Raw genomic sequence first — 18,764 nt, forward strand, 5'->3', positions numbered from 1 at the left:
AAATTAAATACTGTCACGTAAAATGGGTTAAAAAATGACACAAAATGGTGGGTTAAATAACAATTTTTATTTGTTTAATTTTCACTTAAAATTTTGATTCTAAGTTAAGTGATTAACTATATTTAAAGCATTCCAAAAAAACTATATTTAAAGCAACTGATTGGTTATATTTAAATTAAAATAATTGAAAATAATTTTTCTTAAATCTGAAAATAAATTTTCTATATAGTAAAACACAATTATATTTTGATGCAAAACAATATATTTATATGTATAAATGAATTGTAATTTTAAGTGAGATCTCAGGTTAAATCGTACTCATGTATGTAGCCATTAAAATTTGAAGTTAGAGTTTGCCTCCAGCAAAAAAATTACACGGCTCGAGTGAGGATTAGTATGGACATGGAGGATTTAGAGGCGTCGTTTTATAGTTGATATCAGTTTAGAAAATTTCATAAATTCTGTACCAAAAAATTAATACTAAAATATAAAAAATATAGTATATATTTATGATGAACATATAAAAAGTAGGATATTTTAACAATTATTCTTATATATATATATACTATAAAAATATATATTGAAATAATTTCATATATATAGTATGATATATTAAGAATAAGTTAATTTTATATATTAACAATTAGTCTTGTATGTATAGACAATTTCAGTTTTTTTTCTAAATTTAATTTGAAATCGGAACTGCCTGTTTGAAATAGAAACATGTAATCATGGTTCAAAAGAGAGAGGAACGGCCAGGTTGCTCCTCTCCTCGGATCCATGTTTGACATGTTTCATGTCCATTTTGACCAAGAAAGTTTTAATCAGACGGATTTTTATATAATACATTGTCCGTCTTTACAGTTTTATGTTAAATTTTAATATATTTTTTTCAGTTTCTCCTTTGCATGCACTCTTATAAAGAAATGATCAACGTGGTTTTTAAATTTGTATTTTAAGATCAAATAAAATTATTTTAATTCTTTTAGATTTTTAAAGTTTTATTTTAGGATCAAGTATATAAATCATTTTTCATTTTATTAATTAACTAGGTCTTCAAACTCTTTTAATTTGGATCAAATAAGCATTTCAAATGCATTATTTATTTGCTTTTAAAATACAAATTTAAAGATTCAATTGACTAAAAAATAGAAAATGATTTATTGATCTCGTGATACAATTTCGAAGGCTGTGTTAATTTTTTTCTTCGTACTCTTATCAATAGAAGGGTTGGGAGCATATTTGAAACTTAACGTCCCTCTAAAGTTTGAAATCTCATTTAGAATCAGTTGGAAATCCATTCTAATGTGGTGGTATAGCTCAAGATTGCAAGAACTTATTTTTTTATAAAAAATGAAATCTTATTGCTTTTGTCGAGAGATCAACTGATATAATTACTCATGTTCTTGTTAAAGAGTCAATTTTTTTATTTGATATTGACTATTGAAGATCAGTTATCTTTTTTTTTCTTTTTTTATGTCCTATGTTTATTCTTGATTAATATAATACTAGCTCTTTTTAAAAAAAAATGTTAAGAGTAAAATATTTTGATTTCCTTACTCTTGAGTCGTAGCTTTAATTGTGCGTAAACTCTCGAGTTTTGAATTTTTTTGCCACATCTTATAGCTTTAATATACGCTACATTCATAAAAAAAAAAAAGATATACCGGGAAAAGTGTTGATAAAGTAAAGTATATACTTTTTGAAAAAAAATAAAATTAAAAGTGCTCTTAATATTAGAAAGAGAAATAGGTTAGCCTTTATAAGTTTGTAGTTTCAAAAGAAATATGTTTACTATTTTGATTATGTTTGTTTAACAAGGATAATTATATGATATCCTACAGTGCCACATCATTCGTGTAACAAACCAATAAAACGTTAGACATGTACTAATATTTAGTAACAAAATAATAAATAATAATTAAAGATTCTTTATCGTAAATATTTATTGACTTGTTATAAAAATGACGTAGTATAACCATTGCATGAAATAAACACTCGTGTTACCAAATTCATAGAAGAGAAACAGTGTCAGATTTTGTTTATGCTGTGAAACAAACAATAACATAAAACATGAGTCGGTATGCTAGATAGATTTATCCTAAAAATGATCAATTCATTAAAAAAAAACTATTTTTCTTTTGTCTATTTTAAATTTATCAATATTATGAGAATAAGAAGAAGAGGCATTTAGGCATCACAAAATGGATGAAAACAGAAGAAAGCGTCACTGTTAGTGTTAAAACGCTTGTTTTATTTCAGATTATCAGAAATAGTTCACGAATTATTCTAAATAGTTTATGTCTGAAGCTGCTTTGGATTCGAGTTAATGATATTAAAAAGATGAAAAAAAAGAGTCCATAATACAAAATAATACATTTACCATTTCATTGAAAATAGTTAAATTGATCCTTTGTTAGATTCATGTAGACAAATTAAAAACCTGTTAGTAACTGAGACATATTTCAACGTCAGAAAAAAACTAAAACATATTTGAGTCAGTTTGAAAAGATTATGCACCAAGAGCTGCTCTGTTCTTTAGTTTAAATTATAAATTAAATTACAAATTTTATCATAATTTCCAATTATAACACGAATTTTAAAACTTGATAATGTCATTAATCAATTTTTATTTTTTGACAAATTGGTACAACGATCTAAAAAAATACTGACGTGGACATTGCAATGTACCGCCACGTGTTATTACATGATTGGTTGGTGTATTAATTTGTCAAAAAATAAAAATTGGTTATTGATATTGTCATGTTTCAAAATTTATATTATAATTGTAAATTAAGATAAATTTTATGATTTAATTGCAATTAATTCTTTAAATATTAAGAGCATATTTAAATATTTTACCATATACTTTTTGTTGGTGTAGGCCACCCAACTTAAAATTGAAAGCAACCTAATTCAGTCTTTCATTTTGTCCCTTTTCCTTCAAAATCCCATTGCTTTTTTATCCAATAATAAGCGTCGCTAGATTTATTTATCTAATTTACCGTCACTAATGATATCACTATCAACTTACTTTTTTGTCATTTTAAAGAAATTTTTTTCAATTCGGCCAAATTAGCATAAATTTGACAACAAATTTTAATTGTTTGATGTATATAAGAAAATGATTTACTAGTTATATATTCATTTTGTTTTTGATGAATCTTTTTTAATAGTATATTAATAGTATTGATGTCTACTTTTATTTGTTAATTAAACTTGCCATCATTTCTAAAAATAAATCGATGTCTAAAGTTGATGAATCATGCATCGATGTCTAAAGTGGATGAATCTTTATTTCATGGTCAATCAATTTGTCTAACCGGTCTAAAGCATATCTTTTTATTTTAATTAATATATCATATTTTTACATCGATGATGATAGATTTACAAAACATAAAAGGTGATGAATTTACATGACACTTTTTAAAAAACTAATTTCGTATTCGTACTATACACATGGCTCGTAACGTAACTCGTCAATGAACATATTAGTAAATTTATTATAATTATATCAATTTTTTATTTATAATTAATACTCAATTAGTTAAGATTTTTGTAAAAGTAAATATAATAATATATTCGGTTATTAATTTTTTTTTCATACTGAATTTATTCTTCTTTTAATTTTATAATAACCATAATTAAATAATTAACTTAATTTTATTAATAATATTTTTACAAATAATAAGATAGAAATTTAAATAATATTATATTTACCAAATAATTTTTTAGTTCAGTCAAACTAAAAGATAGGTATTCCTACTAATTTGAAGATAATATAATTATTTTTTATATACTAAAAACTAAATTGAAGATAATTTAACTATTATTCTAATTAGTATTTTAATTATAATAGTGATTAATTAAATAACTGATTAGTTATTAATGACTATAAAACATTTATTTAGTAGTAAACTGAAAATGATTATTCAGTAAATTTTCCTTCCCCTTCCAATCCGTACTTTTATATATAGTATAAATTAGGGGCGGATCCATCCCTCTGAGCTGAGGTAGCGACCACCCCTGTAAATTTTTTTTTTTTGTAAAATTACTACCTCAAATTTTTATTTTTTATATATATAGTTATTAAATTTTAATTTTTATACAACTAGCCCCCTCAAATTTATTTTATACAAATTCGTCATCCCATAGCAAATTTTTTAGTTCCGCTCTGTAAAAGACGTGATTAAAATAAAAAAACATGTAAATACGGTGATTTTATATAGAATCAACCCTATTTTTAATTGAATCGATTCGACCAGTTGATTCGATTTTTAAATAATACTTATCATATAGAAGCTAAACAATATAAATATTATTATAATTTATTTGATTAATTTAAAAGCTAATTATCACTAATTTTATTTTGAATAGTATGCAGGAAAATGCTTATAACCCACTTTTTATAAAACTCCTTACTTATAGTAAGATTTCATTCGTCCAATTTTTATCCAAAAGTGCACATCCCAAAAAATAAAATTTAATGCATCAATTATTTAATTGGTATGTCAGGCAATATAAAAAATAGGTTAAAAAAAGTAGACAGAAGGTACAAAAAAACCCTCGAATTTTTTTCAAAAGTAGAAATCAACCCTTTTATTTTTATTGGGCACAATTAAGCCCTCGTATTTTTAAAATTAAATAATTAAACTCTTATTGTTTTAAAATCGAACAAATAAACCATTTTAGTTTATTTTTTAGACACTTACCCCCTCAAATTTTCGGTAAATATTTTAAACGTTAAAATTATTTTTGAACTTTCTTCCTATATGATTATGAGAGATATGTCAGTCATCAACGAGTGTTTCTAATAATGCTGGATGAAAAGAGTTATTTGTTCTATTCGAAAACAAAGAGGGCTCAGTTATACCAAAAAAAGTAAAATGATTGATTTGTACTTTTGTAAAAACTACAAAGATTTTTTTATATCTTTCACCAAAAATATATTATATAGCATTAATATATATAGCAAAATATTTTTAGATCCCCAAATTAAATTTCTCTAGCATATTTTTAGATCCATATTTTTAATTGAACCGCACTTCCTTTTTCTCGGGGTCCTCTCAACATTATCATTATCAATAATGTCGCTTGGGAGTATTAGTCATCATTAACAAGTAAAGTAACGACTTGTAGCTTTAATGGAAAACAACTCAATCCAACACATCATTTATTTATTGGACAAAGGGTCAATTTACTTCCTGAACTTGTCATAAAAAATCAAAAAGACCCAAGGTCGTAAAAATTGGTCAAATAAACCAATAGTTGTGAAAATTGGTCAAATACATCCCTCCTCCACTCTCACCTGTATTTGAAACACATTCACCATCAAAAAAAATCTAAAATAATCTTTAATGTTTTTTTTAATTTTTTAAATTAGTATTTGAAGATTTTCAATATATATCCTACAATTTCAAATATTCATATACTAAATAATTTTCTTTTAGTTTTTATTTTCATCCCTCCACCATCACCACTAGCCGCCTCCTCTCAGATGAGCTTTATCTGAGAAGACGAAGCCAAGTTACCTGAGAAGACGACCTCGACTTCGTCTGACGAACATATGTTTGTTTGAGATGAACCTTCTATTCGTCTTAGACGTACGTTAGATATGTGTTGAATAGATCTGTTCGTCTCAAACGAACTGATCCGAGATGAACGGATCTGTTCAACGAGACCGACTTTCGGAGTGGAGGAAGGAGGGCAGCTTTTGGTTCGTTGGAATAGAGCGGAGATAGCAGTGGAATGGAGGAGAGTTAATTAGAATTAATTAGTATTAATTTAGAGTTAATTAATATTAAATTATGTTAATATCTCACTTCCTTCGGGTGTTTTTGACCGATTTTGCATAGTTGTGGATTTGTTTGATTCCGTTTGACGACCTTTGGTCATTTTGATATTCCGTGCCAAATTGAGGGGGTGAATTGATCCTTTGTTCTTTATTTATTCTATCAGTTTCTTATAGTAAAGTCGTCTTTCATGTTGTAAGGCTAGTAAAAAAAAGCTTTATTCATTTTTAGTAGATGATTTAGTATCAAAATCTGAGTTCTAATAACATAATATGATTTATTCATCCTTTTTAAAAATCTAATGACATAATCCTCTTCTTGGTGATCTATAATTATTTTCAATGCACAATGACATTGAAGAATACAAACTCGAATTGTAAATTAACATATTTATCTCATAATATTTGCAATTGGGCATAATATTCAGTTACCGAAAACTTATTATGTTTATGTGCAGAAATCTCTTCTTATAAATTAAAATTCTTAATGCATTACTTTGTGAGAATCTGTTAAATAGATCTCTTCAAATATCTACGACATTATCGAGTCAGAGAATACTTTAAATAATTGATGGAGATAAAAACTTTAAGATTCAAGAAAGAATCATAGTATTACAACGCTCTTTTAAAGGATGAATTGGATCTATAACAACTGGTACATGTATGCTTTCATCCATAAATTTTAGCTTATTCTTTTAAGACTTAATGGTAAAAGAATCAAACCTCTATAACTTGTTGCAATTTAAAGTAAATTTTTTAATTTTTGCAATAATAGCCAAATTGTATTTTTTTTATTGTAGCCAAATTGCACTTTTTATGTGAATTTTTTTGAATTATTTTACCACTTTTTGTGATTTTTAGTATATTATTATAGATTAAAAATTACTAATAGTTTAATATTTTAATTGAACACAATAAATTTGGCCACAACAAATTTTTCCACCAATTTGATTATTGCGGGAAAAAAGATGAGGCCTAAATTTTGAATGTTTAGCAGTATGAGATTACATTGTCTCTCCCCCTTCAAGAGTCAAGTGTAACCCATTATTTATAGAAAAAGTTGGAGAAGATTTTGAATGGTTTTGCCCATTTTGGAGCAAAAGAAGAAGTGGCTATAGCAGGCCCATGGTAAGGATCCAACCCATTACGAAACAGATAACAATAATGGCCAACCCATTACTCATGGGTAAATTTTAGCTATAGTACCTTTATTTTATTTTTCTCTTCTATCATAGCCCTTAAACTTTAATTCATAACTATATTATCTTTCAATTTTCATTTGTTATCTATATTATCACTGGCGTGAAGTCCAATTTGGATGCAACCCATTACCAAAAAGGATAACAACAATGCCCAACACAATACTTCCGAATAATTTTCAACTTTAATTTTGTATCTGTGTCAATCGTATCATTTGAAATCTCATTTGGATAAAAAAAAGCACCTCGTGGCAAAAATATAATGAATCAGTTCATATAGAATTTCAACCGGCTGCTACATTACTTGAGATAAAATAAAAGGACGTGAAAAATAAAACGAATACAAAATAAAAAATAATTTCAAAAAGGATAGAATAACAATTAAGATCTATAAATTATGCTAGAAAAGAGATGAACACGAATTATAAATTATGCTAGCTAAATTCCTTTATTGAAGATAAAAAAAACAGTTTATTTACTACTTGTAGATCATTATCAAGTTTCTTTTCTAAAAGAATCAAGATTCTAGACCAGGCTAATTTCAGTTTATTTACAACTCCTATAAATGTCATTTTACAATATAAAAATTGGTATAAAAGACAGCAATTACATACAAAATTCATACTTGATGATGAACAATGCTTTAATATGATTGAGACATTTCTGGCAAATGAGAGGCCCAACAAGTCAACAAAACCAACTAATAAATAAAGAGAGTTACCCAGGAATCATAATTGCCATGATCACATTGCATTTTTTATGGGGACCAAATCAAACACCCTTAAATTGGGTATTTTAAAAGCAGCACATCACTAATAATGCACAAACATAGACATACTTTCTTGATGTACTTGCACACGAGGTATCTCGATTATGAGACGATATTTTTAAATTTTCACATTCGAATTAGTTCTCGTTCAAACCGATAGATTTCTTCCTAGAAGTAAAATTCTAATTTTCATTTTTAAATGACTGCATATATGAGTATAATTGGATCCCGTCTCCTCACTATGAGCTTAATTTTAAATGTTCCCTCTCCTGCTTACTCTATTTTTCTTCACCTGAAAATAATAATGGACCCACCCTCCTGATTGTGAAGAAAGCAAAGGTCTATTCTATAGTCAACAGATTTTATACTTTCACATGGAGCACCATATTAGGCTAGGCGGACAAAAACTGAGGATATGAAATATAAGTTTTAAAATATAGCTGTTGGAAGAGCATTTGTCATTCCTTGAATTTAATCTGAAATACTAACCGCAACAGCAGGGGCGGGATCCGCCCTTTAGACTGAGGGGGCAACTGGCCCCCAAATTTTATTTTCTAAATTTTTTAGACTCTTTTATAAATATACTTATTAAATTTATATATGAATATATTTAGCCTCCCAATTGTTTTATACAATTCAGCCCCTATTCTAAAATCTTTTTTAGAATTTTTAGTTCGGCTCATGCGCTAACAGTTAAACCAAACAGACTCTTGTATATAATAGTATATACTACTCTAGTATATGGATTTAAAGTGAAGCTTCTTTCTGACATGTTAAGAAACAGTATTAGTAGAAACTGAATTTGCAGTTTCATTATGTAAGAGCAAGTCATAGTATGTTGAAGCAAATGAAGAAGAATCTACGCACTTCACTTTTTAAGTCCTGATCACAGAATTATTATGACCTTAATTAATATAGATTAAATTGTACAAAAACGGGCATAAAAATGCCGAAATCAAAAACTTCAAAACGGAAAATGTTGAAATGAAAAACGGCGATAACTTTACAAGAATATATATGTTTTATACATAAATTTTGCAGTTTCAAAAGCGTTTTCAAAAGCAAAACGTTAAAATATAAAACTCAAAAAAATTTCATGCAACATAGAGTCTAGGCTAACTTCCGGTCATTATTAGTATTTACATCTAATTAGAATAGAAGAAAGCAGAAATAAATAGTTTACTTTACATACAGTATCATACAACTCACAGTACAAACATCTTCAGTAACAAATCAGTCAGTAACAATCCCAATATGTAAGACATGTCAAAAACAAGAAAACATGTACCAGAAAAAAGATAGCAAGCTACTCTGCATTGGACTTATGTCTTCTCCGAGACCGGCTAAATAATTTCGACGGCGGAGAGGGAGAAAACTCGAACGGGAGTGCCGGAAGATCCATATCACCTTTCAAAATCTTCACAATCTCTCTAATATCTGGTCTTAACTCGGGTATTTTCTGCAAACAAGTTAAACCCAAGTTGATACACAATTTTGCCTCATCTTTATCATACTCATCCTTCAATTTTTCATCCACAAGCTCCAAAATGTTCCCACCTTGAGCTAAATGCCTACACCAGCTTATCAAATTTGCTTTCTCCAGCTTCATCGGCGAAGCCAGTACGTGCAACGGCCTTCTACCGGAGACAATCACGAGAATCAACACGCCTAAACTGTATATATCACCTTTCTCCATTGAGTAACCGCAGCCTCCATATTCCGGTGCAACATAACACAATGTGCCTCGCATGCTTGTTGTGCTGCTCAAAAGATCTCCACTCCACATTTCACTCCCTGCAGAATGGTGATTCTTTTTCTTGCATCCTCGTTGGAAACTAAACTCTCCGTTTTGTTTGTACTCGTTCTGGTTCTGCTCTCGAGATTTCTTTCGCCTATGGAAATGGAATTGTCGAAAATGTGGCGTTTTAAACTTCTTCCATCTTGTTTCGAGTTTCTTCAATTTAGTAGTATTTTTCTTGGTGATCTCATCTAAATGTTCTTCTTTCCACCACTCCTGCATTTTCCGATCCTTCCTTTTCCGGTTCTTTTTGCCCTTTTCGACTCTCTGTACCTCAACAGAACCTTCTACCTTATCTAAAGGGATCGAACTATGCAACTCTGTTCTTTCAGGAGTAGTACTTTTCTTTTCATCATCCCAATCAGGATTCGTCGAAGGACAAATCTGACTCCCAATCCACTCCATAACATAATCTTTACTACACAATTCGCCACTCCCGTCCTGTCTCCACCACCAATCTTTACCCCATTGTTTCGTACCAGAATTAGACTCATCAACATCGTTTAACTTCAATTCTTTACTATCAAGTTCGTCATCATACGGTAAAAACTTGCTATTCCAATAATCCCCACTACCCGAAACCTCTTTTCCCTTACCATTACTCCCATCTCCTACCTTACCATCACTCTCCCCAACAATGCCACCATTGAAATTCAAAGAATTCAAGTTCAAAGCCTTAACATTCAAACATTTTCGACTATTTTTCGACGAACACGAAGCTTGTAAAGCCAGAGCAAAATCTACCTCATGAGAAGTATCCACAGGAGTACCAATTGCTGGAGTTTCTGAAGTCAAATTCCCAGAAAGCTCTTGACTTTTCCATAATTCTTGACTCTTCCCTAAATCTTGACTAAACAAATCAAATCCAAACTCACCCTCAACCTTAATTCTTGACAACCCAAAATCAGAAATCTTAGCTTTATAATCAAAATCAAGCAAAACATTACTAGGTTTAATATCACCATGAATCACAGGTGGGTCAGACCCAAAATGCAAAAATTCAAGAGCTTTAACAACATCAAGAATGACACTAAATCTTTTCTCCCAACTCAAAACCAAATTCCCATCACTAAACAACAATTCTTGCAAGCTTTTATTAGGCATATACTCATAAACCAGCAACCTTTTATTCTTTTCAACACAATAACCCAATAAAGAAACCAAAAAAGATGATCTCAACCCACCAAGAATCTGCAACTCATTTTGAAACTCTCGTTCTGACTGTAAAGAAAAAGTGTCGAGTCTTTTGATTGCATATAACTTACCATCTCTAGCAATGCCTCTAAACACAGTACCGGAGCCACCTTTGCCAATGATATTGGTGTCATCAAATTCATTGGTGGCAATCTTTAGCTCTTTATATGAGAATCTTTGAAGCTTTAGTGGCGTGTTGGAGTCAAATGGAATGGTTCTTGAACGATTTATAAGGGAGTACCAAAGATGGTAGAGGAAATATAGAATTGTGAAGAGGATCACTACACAAGCTGAGACTGTTAATGTCAAGAACAAAATTCTTGTTTGAGCATTAAAATTTGGTTTTGGATTGTTATAAGATGGTGATAATTGTCTTGAAGGCATTTTCTTGGTTGTTTTGATGGGTTTGAGCTGAGAAAAATTATGTGATGAACCAAGAAAATATGGTTTATGGTTTTCTTTAATTTTCTTTGTTTTTCAAAGTTCTTGCAAACTGTATTCAATGTTTGTAATAAAAAGAGAATTGTTGCTTTACAGTTGGATAAATGATTATGATAATGGTAATGATAATGCTGTTTTTTTTAGGACTATATAGTTTAATGAAGTTTGAGAAATTCAATTATGTAATTTGGATGGTATGATTAGTTAAATGTAGTAATTAGTTAAAAGTCCATGCATTGATTAGCAAATGAGAGATTAGAAAAAGAAAGGGTATTAGTGATAGTGGTGGAGGGTCCCAAGGTGCTTTTGACTAAAGAGAAAAGGGAGTTGTTTTTTCTTTTTATTTTTTCATTAAAGAAAAAAGTTCAAAAGCTTAAAAACAAAAACAAAATTAATCTTTGACAAAAAAAGAAAAGAAAAGAAAAACAGAAAAGAATGGTAAAGAAGATGGAGGAGGGAGCATAGATTACTGTGTTTGATGGTGGTGGGGTGGTGGTAATTTATGTTTCTCCGGTAAGTAGTGGGGTTTTACGCGTGTCAGGAGTTGATTGGGCTATGTGTGGATGCAGCTTCAAGTATCATGATGTATTTTAGGGTAATTTTCATTAAATGCCCCTGAACTTTTGTCTTTCTCCCCAAACCGTCCATAAACTTAATTCATATCCCAACCGTCTCTGAACTTTAATTTCATATTCCAAAAGTTCCTGATATCATTTTTATGATAATTTCGTTCAATTTGTTGACCTAAAAATGTAATTAGACGCCTAGGTGATACAAATTAAAAATGGAGAGATGACGTTTATATGGGAAAAAAAAAAATTGGACGAAGTTACTATAAAAATGACGTTAAAGACCTTTGCGATATGAAATTAAAGTGCAGGGACGATTTGGGTATTAATTAAAGTTCAGAGACGGTTGGGGGAGAGACAAAAATTCAGGGGCGGTTGGTAAAAATTACCCTGTATTTTGACAAGAGAATATGCGAAGTTTGCAAAAAACTTGTAATAATATATGGTTAATAATAATATCTAAAGAGAAGTGCTATATAACTCAGCTTCTTCTAACGTTTGGCGTAGCAATCAAAAAATGTACTATATATAAAATTTTATTTTTCGAAGTATATATTTTTAAATGGGAATTAGATGAATGAAACTTGCTATGTAAAAAAATTTATAAAAGATGGGTTATAAAATATTTTTTATATCTAAAAATTGTACTATTCAGTATATGTATTTTATAATTTTTGGACAGAAATAGAAGTTTGAGATCAGTCTGATTTTTTTTTCTTCCAAACTTAATTAGATAGATAGATAGATAGATAAAAGGTTACAAATTATTGAAAATCATAGAATAAAAATGTAAATCTATGATCATTCAAAATGCAAACCGGAACTTAAAAGTTATAGAATACAAATAAAATGATAATAGGAAAAGCATGATCTAGCCAGAATCCACCATATTTAAGGATGTGTACTCCGTATTTGAACTAAACCAACATAAAAAAAGAATCATATTTTCCAAAACCGAATCGAACTGAGACTATGATAAGGTGTAGTTTTCAAATCAAACTGAACTGGTCGTTTCAGTCATTTTTTTGGTTTGATTATTTTATGTTTGATACTAAAACCTAACTGACATTTTTTTAAGTTAAAACCGAATGAAAACGAATATCCAAATATTATTATCATATCAAACAAAATCAAATTGAATTTGTCAATTCGATTTGGTTTTGATCGATTTTTGTACACCACTAACCATAGTGATTCGATTTTTAAAGAACGGGTGAAATGTCAAAAGAGAAGTAAAAGTTCATAGGAGCTTTGGTGTGGTAGTGATAATGGATTTTTGGCATATTATGCTTGGACACCTCTCTGCCATATTCCCCCCATAAACTAACTTATTATTGTCACCTTATCCCCATTCCTAAAAAATCATTATCCTAAATACTAAAAAAGGGTTAGATTGTGAATGATTAAGCTTTATTAAAAGTATTCCATTTCATGTCAAATTAATTAATTTTTTATAATAAAATTTTAGCTTAGTTTTTTAATATATTTTTTTGAGGTTTAATCGCTTTAAAAATCAATAACTGTAACGCGCTTTATAATTTTAACATAAACTTTTAATTTTGACAATACCAGACACCAACATTTAGAATTTTATAATTTAAAACACCAACCAATTTTTCATTAAAACATATGTTAATATGTCAACATCAGCATCTTTTGACGAAATATTATTCGATGTTTCAAATTGTAATAAAATAACAGTTTGTGTACCAAATTGCTAAAATTAAGAATTTGTGTTAAAAATATAAAACACACTGGAGTTTATATTTTTAAAACGATTACACTTTTTTTTTAGTTATTACCTTTTGAGATACTACATGTTAATACAATATAGAATATAATAATTTGTATTATAACTAAAGAATATATAAAAAAATTATATAATAAACGTTAGTTTTCTTTAAATAATAATTTAATTAAATATAATGGAAGATAGAATAGGTAGTATGACTCATAGTTATCTCATCTTAGAAACATTTCAATATTATCATTTTAAGTAAATGGAAAAGTATGTGGCATGTAATGTGCATATATTATGTGTAAGATGAAGAGGAAAAATAGATTTGAATGGAAAGATGACTACCCCATTAATTTGGAAGTGAATTTCAAGCTAAGGACAATTGGTGCAATATGCAATTCAGCTAAAATTGGCAACACTATCAGAAGGAGACTTTAAATTTACTCCCATTCTTGTTGCTAAGTTCCATCACAATCTTGATGAACTTGTAATACAAGAACAAGATGGATTGAATATAAATATTTCAAATTTAAACAATATATTTATATTAGAATTAATGTCAAAAAAATCGCAAACTTTACACATTTTTCATTCGTTTTGTATAATATTATTCAATCAAACATATAAGTAATCAAAATCATTTATATTCTCATTTTCTTTCAAAATTTGGTAAAATTAAAGCAACATTAAATTCTAAAAGGTATGCTCGGTGTATTCATAAATGTGCTGCAAGAGATAGGGATAAAATTGAATACATTTAGACTTCCTGCCCCAAACAATACAGTTTGACCCCATGAGGTTTTTTTTCTTTTTTTTAAAAAAAATTCAGTTACTCAAACAATAGGTTGAGTTGAGGTCATAAAAGCAAATTCTAAATAGTTTGAATTGTTTGAGTATGTCTTTTTTAGGTTTTTTTTAATACTCACCCCAAAATTTACTTTACAAAAAAAAACATTTAAACCTTTACTATTTTTAATTATTAGTATTAAATTTTCAATTCTACTATAGGCGAGTGTAATTGTAAATTACTCAGATATTTCATTTTGTTAAAAAAAAATAAACTTAACTGCCATTGACTAATGAAAGTATTATATTTATAGTAATTCATCAAAAACAATACAGGAGTCGTTATTGGATCATAACGTTCATCAATATCAGTTCTTTATTTAATTTGATTTTAAATTAAATTCTAGTTAAAAAGATATTTGATTGATTTTTATCGGCTTAAAATAGCCATTTTTGAATAATTAGTTTATCCAGGTTTAATATATTACTAGTGTAAAACCCTCGCTTCGCTTCGGATAATTGATTAAATTAAAGATAAAATATGAATTGGAATTCAGTAATCTAAATTATATAAATATTGACGGTTTAGGAAAAAAATTATTATTTTAATATTCAAATTATATGTTTGATTATATAAATCTTAATATTTTATCTAACATGATAGCATACATTTTTTTGAATAAAATATGGATAATATATTATACTATTAATTAAGCACTATATAATGGTATATCAGATAATTATAAGTTATATAAAATGCGGCTATTTAGTTTTTTAAAAAAAATATATCGAGACAGATAAATGAAAATTGATAATTTTTAGATTCAAATATAAATAATTTTTTTATATAAGCATAATTTATAATATATATACAAAATATTATAAAATATAAATATACAATAAACATACAACAGAATATATAATAGAATAAACATGCATTTTTAAATTTAATAGTGAAACTAATAAAAATATGTATAGTATATTTTAATGAACTTTAAAAAAAATAGTTAATATTTTACTTTAAAAAATGATTTTAATTTTTTGGCTGAAATTTATAATTTACTATTGTTATTAAAATTAATATCAAATTTATATTTTTTGTGAAAATGTGATTAGTTTTAGATTTGGACCAATGTAGGAAGTAATTAAGACTTGAAGGATTGTATTTTTATTATATTTCATATATATAGATAAAATTATTATTTTAAAAATAGATTATAAAAAGAAGAGTGGGTCCGTGGACCCCATCTGTGTGCATAAATATGCAATTCGGATGGTTTTGTTGTAATTAAATTACCAAAATTGGCTTTTGATATTTAGTAATAGTTGGTGTTTTGGTAACAAAGTAAGGAAGTGTTGGGCATTTAATAGAGAACTATAAGGAACATACCAAAATGGACATTAAAATTATTCTGTCTATAATGGTTAGTTTGTTATTATTTCAAAAGTCTTGGTTTTTTAGTAAAGTGAACCCTTAATGAACAGTGTTTTGGGTTTATCTTTATACTAGTTATATAGATACATAGATATTATCAAACGAAAGCCAAATGAATTTCCAAACAATCTATTAGATTTAATTAGAAATTATACGCTATCCGTTTAATTTTTATAACCTCAATTAATTATTTGATATTGTTGCTTGTAAACATTTTTCACATAAATTATAATCTTCTCATAAAGTATCCATTTTGTCTTCTAGTATTTGTTATTGTTCGATGATCATTGCTGATAAGGAAAAAAAAGGCATGCGCATGGAGAATTGCCTATTCTATACCAGGGGAATTAATAATTTTGTAAAGTTGCTTTTCTTATTATTTTTTTTAGTTTTTACTAATACATATTAATTATTACAATATCTATAGAAAGTCTTGTAGTATAATTTAAATTTTGGCAAGTATAAAACTCTACTAATTATACTAAAGAAAGTGATTTCAATGAGGTATATTTTAAAAATTAAACCGGTGGTCGAATTGAATGGACATAGATATAATGATTTATTGGTAATGACCGGTTCAATTTAGATAGTTTGGTCGATCAAGTTTTTTCATATCTTTTTTCAAAAAATAATTTTTGCTTGTTTGATCAGTCAATTCTCGATTAAAATCAGTGTGATTGTAGTTTTTGATTTTGCCCTCTTTTAAGCTGGACTAACCTCTTGTTTTCAGTTGATTCAGTCAAACCGGTCGGTCCTACCAATAATTAGTGCCAAAAAAAAACATTTTACAAAATTCTAATTATCATATGAACTACAGAAGATTGTTTAATTACATTAACTATTATTATTAATTATGACTTGCATTTGTAGCCAATTATGGCTACTAATCTTTAACGGCCTTTTAAAGCTTAATTGCAACTGATCATAGTTTATGATACAATAAGAACACCTTTTATTATCATTAAAAAAATCCAAAATCATAAGAAGATCACGTGATGAAAATTGAACATTTTTCATGGTTAATATGGTATAATTAGCTAATTTATGCCCAAGTAAACTGTGGGAACATATTTGATTGTTTGTTCATCATCTCATACTGTATATTTTAAAATTGAAATGACATTTTCAAAAGCAGAAATTCAAGATAAAGGCCACTTTATTTTGTTAATTATACTTTATGGATTATTTATCTTCATTAGGTCACATGCAAAGCAAAGCTAATAATCTAAAAAGTTGATTAGAGCAGTACAAAAAGAAAAGACAGATTAGTTGATTAGATAGCCAATTTGTAACTTTTTAGTTTTTTTTTTTATCGGATGAAATCTTCATTGAATAAATATTGGCTCTGTAACTTTTTAGTTCACATTCTAATTTTACTTATTCAATATCATCCCTCGTGGCTGGGGTATGCAAAAAGATCCAACCAGCAAACTATGTTCGGTTTGATGTTATAATAAATTCAGATGTTCAATTTAGTTCGATTTAGTTCGATTTGATTTCAACTATATGAAATTTTCGTTATATTTTTACGAAACTAGGACCAAAAATCACTGAACTAAACAAAAAAAAAATCAATCATTTTAGTTAGGTTTGATTTTTTTTTTTAATTTCGGTTCTGTTTGATTTTAATAAAGAGATAAATTTTGGTTTGGTTTGAGCTGGATGCCCACCTTAATTCATGGCCTAGACCAAATATAGGAGGATGAAATTAGATATTTGACATTTAGTATAATATAAAAAATCACTAAATGTTGTCTTATTTTGAAACCAAATTTGTTTGTTTATTTTAACATTAAAATATTCAGGATGCAATTATTAATTTATTGAAATAACTATTTTTAAATTCAAACAATACATCAATATTATTCAGACCCGTTTGGTTCAATTATTTCTTATTGCTGTTAGTTGTTTCTAATAATTATTAGATGGAGCTGATAGCTGTCATCTGATATACAATAGTTATTTGGTGAAATCTGATCAGCTGTTGCTGTTGATATATTAAATAACCTTAAATAAATTATATTATATTTAATAAAAATTATAAAAATTATTTTTTTATAAAAACAGCATGTAATTTAAAATTATTTTATAAAAATTATTTATTTAATTTGTAATTAATTTAATAATTATGATATAATATAAGTAAGCGAATTTTATATAATTTATAATTAATTAGATAATTTAAAATAATTTAAACAATTTAGTATACTATAAAATAATATATTTTAGTAAGGGTAATTTTATAGTCAATGATATTGAAACATCTATCAGCTGTTGGCAAAAAAATTAAATTGGAGTCTTTTTTAATAACAGCTGTTAGAGGCTAAAAAAACTACAGTATATTTTTAAATTATTTTCACCAATTAACACTTAAATTGAACTTGCCAGTATGGTCAGTTTTTTAATTATATTATATCTTTTTTAATTTAATTAGAACTTAATTAAATGTGTAATGTCCACAAACTAAACCGTACCGAAACCCCAATTTTTTTAATATAAATTTGAACCAAACTAATTTTTTTTTAATTTTCAACCAAACCAAATAAAGTCTAAAAAATTGGTTTTTTGTCGAATCTTTTATAGAAAATTCGATTTTCTTTTCTACTTTTTGCCAATAAAAAACAAAAATAATCCACGTATTTATCTTATACAGCCAGGCAGATAAAGTATGAAAAAAATAATCTAAGTGTTTGTTGTTCGATAATCTTCCTTTATTCTCCTAGATTCAGGACTAATTAACAAAACTCTAAATTTCCTTATCCTATTCAATTAGGAGAAATTAACCCAATCCTTTAATGATTAACCACATAAAAAAAAATCATTATATAATGCACCCAATCGATTCATTAATCATTAAACCATAAAAATTAGTTAACAATGTCAAGCAAAACAAAGGTTACTACTCGTTCGATGAACAACTGGTGTTCAAGGTTGGAAATAATAGTATTTTTTGCATGGGTATCCTACGTTGTTTACCAGGCAGGCTCTTGGAGCAGACTCGCAAGCTGGAGCAGCAACCCGGTTCATCTGAGGAATCTCATAAT

General features: G+C 27.7%; 1 protein-coding gene across 1 annotated transcript; it reads right to left on the reverse strand.

Annotated features, from left to right (window-relative positions):
• Positions 1-8,920: 8,920 nt before the first annotated feature.
• Positions 8,921-11,288, reverse strand: LOC126683023 (putative receptor-like protein kinase At1g80870). Its single transcript, XM_050378840.2, has one exon. The coding sequence runs from the start codon at positions 11,133-11,135 to the stop codon at positions 9,066-9,068; it is 2,070 nt and encodes a 689-aa protein (XP_050234797.1). The 5' UTR covers positions 11,136-11,288; the 3' UTR covers positions 8,921-9,065.
• Positions 11,289-18,764: the final 7,476 nt, after the last annotated feature.

The sequence above is a fragment of the Mercurialis annua genome, linkage group LG5 (genome assembly GCF_937616625.2).
Source record: "Mercurialis annua linkage group LG5, ddMerAnnu1.2, whole genome shotgun sequence".
NCBI lineage: Eukaryota > Viridiplantae > Streptophyta > Magnoliopsida > Malpighiales > Euphorbiaceae > Mercurialis > Mercurialis annua.